This window comes from Grammomys surdaster, unplaced genomic scaffold, assembly GCF_004785775.1.
Source record: "Grammomys surdaster isolate TR1022 unplaced genomic scaffold, NIH_TR_1.0 137, whole genome shotgun sequence".
Taxonomy (NCBI): domain Eukaryota; kingdom Metazoa; phylum Chordata; class Mammalia; order Rodentia; family Muridae; genus Grammomys; species Grammomys surdaster.
Window position 1 is genome coordinate 6,004,472 of NW_021604595.1, and position 4,159 is coordinate 6,008,630.

Sequence of the window (4,159 nt, forward strand, 5' to 3'; positions counted from 1 at the left end):
TGGATGCTTCCTCATCTGTAATTCTCTGTTCTTCAGCTTCCAGTTCCTGTAAACATCAGTTGTGAGCTCGCATGTCTCCATTCTTGTGGATAGCAATTGCACGCTGGCATGTATTCACCATGGCTCTTTGATCGTGTAGGTTCGAGCCTCTTTTAATTGCTTGCTGGTGTTTCAGTGACACTGCTGAATGGAAAGAGGAACAGGAGCATCAACACCTCTGTGTGGACACTTAGCTCTTCTGCCAGAGATATGGGATCGATTATTCTTCCTATGGATGTTCGCACGCTGTTTAAAAATGGAAGCTGTTGCAGGATATGACTTAGTTTGTCGGTCATTATACTTTTTTTTTTTTTTTAACGAGCCAAAATTTTATTTATTTCTTGCATTTGAAGTATTCCTCGATGACATCCTTGGCCTGAGATTCTTTGCCATAGTCCTTAACCACTACACAACTGCAACCAACCACTTTCCGTGGCTTCCCTTCTCGATCGATTTTACAGAGGCCCACCCATTCCCCTAGTTTCTTGTTGTCGTCAACCTTTATCAGGTTGATTTGGTGCTCGGCACAAAGTGCCTCCACCAGCTTGACATACATGGGCTCATCACAGTTGGATGCAAGCACACAGAGATGGGCTTGGCGCTTGTCTAAGGCTTTGGCAGCTTCGCGTATGCCACGTGCTAGGCCATCGTGGATGAGGGCGGTCTTCAGCACCTCTTGTAGAGCAGTGTTGACATCCATTACACCTCCAGCAGCTATGCCTTCCTCGGCCATGGCGGTGGATTACGAGTATCGCCGAATCTTGAATGCACCCGAGCTCCCGCCTCTGCGCAAGTTGGAGGCGGCAGAGAAAAAGCCGGTCATTATACTTTCATGGCGTTGTCTTTACACTTGAATAGGAGAGTGGAGGTGTTGAACATTCACTTTCGCCTGCTCCTAAAAATGAAGGCATGATTATAAATATGAGTTTCTTGGCTGCAAAATACCGAATTGCTTCCAGAATCATTTTCCCTCCTGAGAATTTCTAGGGATATCTCCATCTATCCAGAAATCAGTTCTGGTCACTTAGGAATTCATTGCTTCCTAAGTTCAGACCACACAGTAGTCTTGAGCTGGAAATTTCCACCAGAGTGTCACACTGCTTCTCCCTGGGGGTACCTGAAGTACTGCTACCCATGAAAACAGGCTTATAATCTCCCCCTTCTCCCTCTCTTGCTCTCCTGATCTCCTACTCTCTTGCCTCTTGCTTCTCTTTTGCCTTCTTGGGCTCTTCCCCTCCTCCTGCCCCCTCCACGTGCTCATGGCTGCCTCTGTTCTTCTCCTTTACTTCTCTTCTCTCTGTCTCTCTGTCTCTGTCTCTCTGTCTCTGTCTCTGTCTCTCTCTCTCTCTCTCCCTGCCTCTACAACCCTTTTAACTGCCCTCCCCATGCCATAAATAAAGTATTCTATACTATATCATCGTGTGGCTGGTCCCTCATGGGAAGGGATGCCTCGTCATGGGCCCACTGAGACATCCCCCTACCCCATACCTCACCACACCTCACCACACACCCATAGAACATATTCTCTCTCTCTCTCTCTCTCTCTCTCTCTCTCTCTCTCTCTCTCTCTCTCTCGCTCGCTTTATAAACACATCAACAGTTCTTGAGCCTTTTTGCATCCTAACGTACCTTCTCCCCTGGTAAGGCTGAACTTGGACTCTTCTCAGACGCAGACTCGCAGAGATGAGGCTCCCTCCAAGCAGCCATATGAACTCGTTCACAGTAAAGCATCGCTCATCTGTCTGTCTCCACAGTAAGAGGGGGAATACTTCTGCCTCTGGCTGGCCCCACATTCTATGGGCAGAAACTTCACAGCGGAAGTTCCAGCACACTGCTTCTATTAACACCCCACTCCCTTCTCTAACAACCCCACCCTCTGTAGGAAGCTCCCGCTCAGAGGCCCTCTGCTCTGCCTAACTAGTCTCTTCTGAGTGCCCCTTAGTGCAGCTGAGCATAGCTTCATTCGCTGTCATGATGAGGTCATCTAAAACTGCCAACATCTAGGCTTCCTGAGATCAACCTGGCTCACACACACACTTCTGTAATCCAGAAAGCCATGGGAACTTGAGACCACCCCACCATTTGCCTCTACAGACTTCCTTCTCTCCCATGTAGATGAAAGAACACTGAGATACAGGAAGGAATTCTATTGCTTATTCCCAAAGTCACTGGATAACCAATCCTGCCGTTGAGTAGAATGGAACAGGTAGACGACAAATTAGAGACAAAGGACTCTAAAGTGAGTGTCACAAGACATTACGGGGAGAGAAATTATAGAGTTCCTATTTATTTTTAATCTCATGCTTTAAAACAATCTGAACACACATATCAGCAATAAATAAATAAATGCTATAATTCATGATCAAAAATATTTTTTTTAGTCTAAACATACAGATTTATAAGAATAGGCAAAGCAGCAATGTCCACAAGATGAATCTGGAAAGACAAGAGACCTTAGTCACTATTGCACTAATGCATTTAATAATCTTACTTGAAGGCTGGCTGTCATGGGATTTCTGTGTAAGTGTCATGCCTGTGAGTCCCTTAAATAAGATATTTATCTGTATGGAGGCAAAGCATCTTTGCTTTAAATTTTCTGGAAATTCTCTGTGTTTGCTTCCCAAGACTCTCAGACCTACACAACATCAAAATTTGAGGTGAATGGCACCAAGATTTTGGCGTGGCTGCCATTTATAGCTACGTTCACCTATGCTGACATAAAATTTTACTGTCTTCTCAATTTGTGAGTCCAGTGCTCACTTTAACTTTCAGTATGGCTATGTGTTTGACTGCTGTCAGCCATAGGGAGGCTGGATGGTTATAGGCTTAAGGAAAATGAATCCATTCACTCAGCAAACAGATCTAGGTTTCTCCATATCAAGCAAGAGACGTTTCTCTATTGTTGGTGCCTGGCACTCACCTCTCAGGATTTGGCCCTGGTTTACCATGTGGAACTCGTATAAGACCACAGGGAAATGGGTAAGAAATAATTCTACAGTAGCAAGCTGCCCTGTGGGTATGACCAGAAGATGCAGAGCTGAGAATCTGAAGGGCTTGACTTGCATTGGAAGGTCTGTGACTTAGGTTCTAAATTTGAAGCTTACATTGTCTTGTCTAGAAGTTCTGTGTTCCATTCCTTACTCTGTAACCAGCCTCTAAGAGACCTCCGTTGATCTCTACCATGTAGAGATCCCCAACCAAGCAGAATGTTGAGAAAATGATGGTGAACCCCCTTCTGAGCTTAGGTTACAATCAGATCATGGCTTAGGGCTTGGCTGTTATGTCTCATTCTGCTTTCTTCTTGGACCATTCTGTCCAGGGAACTGAAGTTTCATGTTGTAAGCAACCATCCCTGTGTTGGGTATTGGGTCTACAGATACTTCAGTTTGGATCTCCCCTTGCCCCCTGCTCCAAACACTCATATTTTGAAGTCTTGGTCCCTAGGTGTAGCACTGTTGGGAGGTGGTAGAAGCTTTAGGAGCTTGGGCCTAGTGGAAGGAAGTTATGTTGTTGATGACATACGCTTGAAGAAGATATTGGGATTCTGGTTCCGTCTTTTTCTCTTTGCACACCCTCTGCCATGAGGTGAGCAGCTTTCTCCAACACTCTGCACTGTGGTTTACGGCCTTACTATAAAGTCAGGATCAGACAGTCGGAGACTGAAACCATGAGCCCATAAGAAACCTTTCCTCCTTTAAATTTTCTTACCTCCTGGCATTTTGTCATAGTAACACAAAGCTGACTAGTATAATAGAGATGAGAAATCTCCCTTCTTCATAAAACAACTCAGCTTTATAGGTGAGAGGGCAGTGTTGTAAAGCAGATGCAATGTACGTTGATGAGTATCCCAGTGGAGAGGACAAGCTGTCGAGGGGATTCAGGAAGGCTGCTTTGCCTCAGTTTGTTTTGCTGAAGATTTGTCTTTTAAACTTTAAGAAAGAAAATAGATTCCTTTGAGGTGTCTGGGGAAAAGGAAAGGGGTGGATCTTTCAGGCAGACAGCTGTCCATGTGAGGGAAGGGAACTGGGCTCAATAACAATTTAGTGAGAGAAAATAACTTTTTGGAACTTTCATTTATGGGTCCCACTGAAAACATAAAGTATGAGAAACGTGCTTTAAA

At 44.9% G+C, this 4,159-nt stretch overlaps 1 protein-coding gene across 1 annotated transcript; it reads right to left on the reverse strand.

Moving 5' to 3' along the window:
• Positions 1 to 340: 340 nt before the first annotated feature.
• LOC114617645 (40S ribosomal protein S12) lies at positions 341 to 787 on the reverse strand. Its single transcript, XM_028763269.1, has one exon. The coding sequence runs from the start codon at positions 770 to 772 to the stop codon at positions 374 to 376; it is 399 nt and encodes a 132-aa protein (XP_028619102.1). The 5' UTR covers positions 773 to 787; the 3' UTR covers positions 341 to 373.
• Between the last annotated feature and the right edge of the window lie 3,372 nt (positions 788 to 4,159).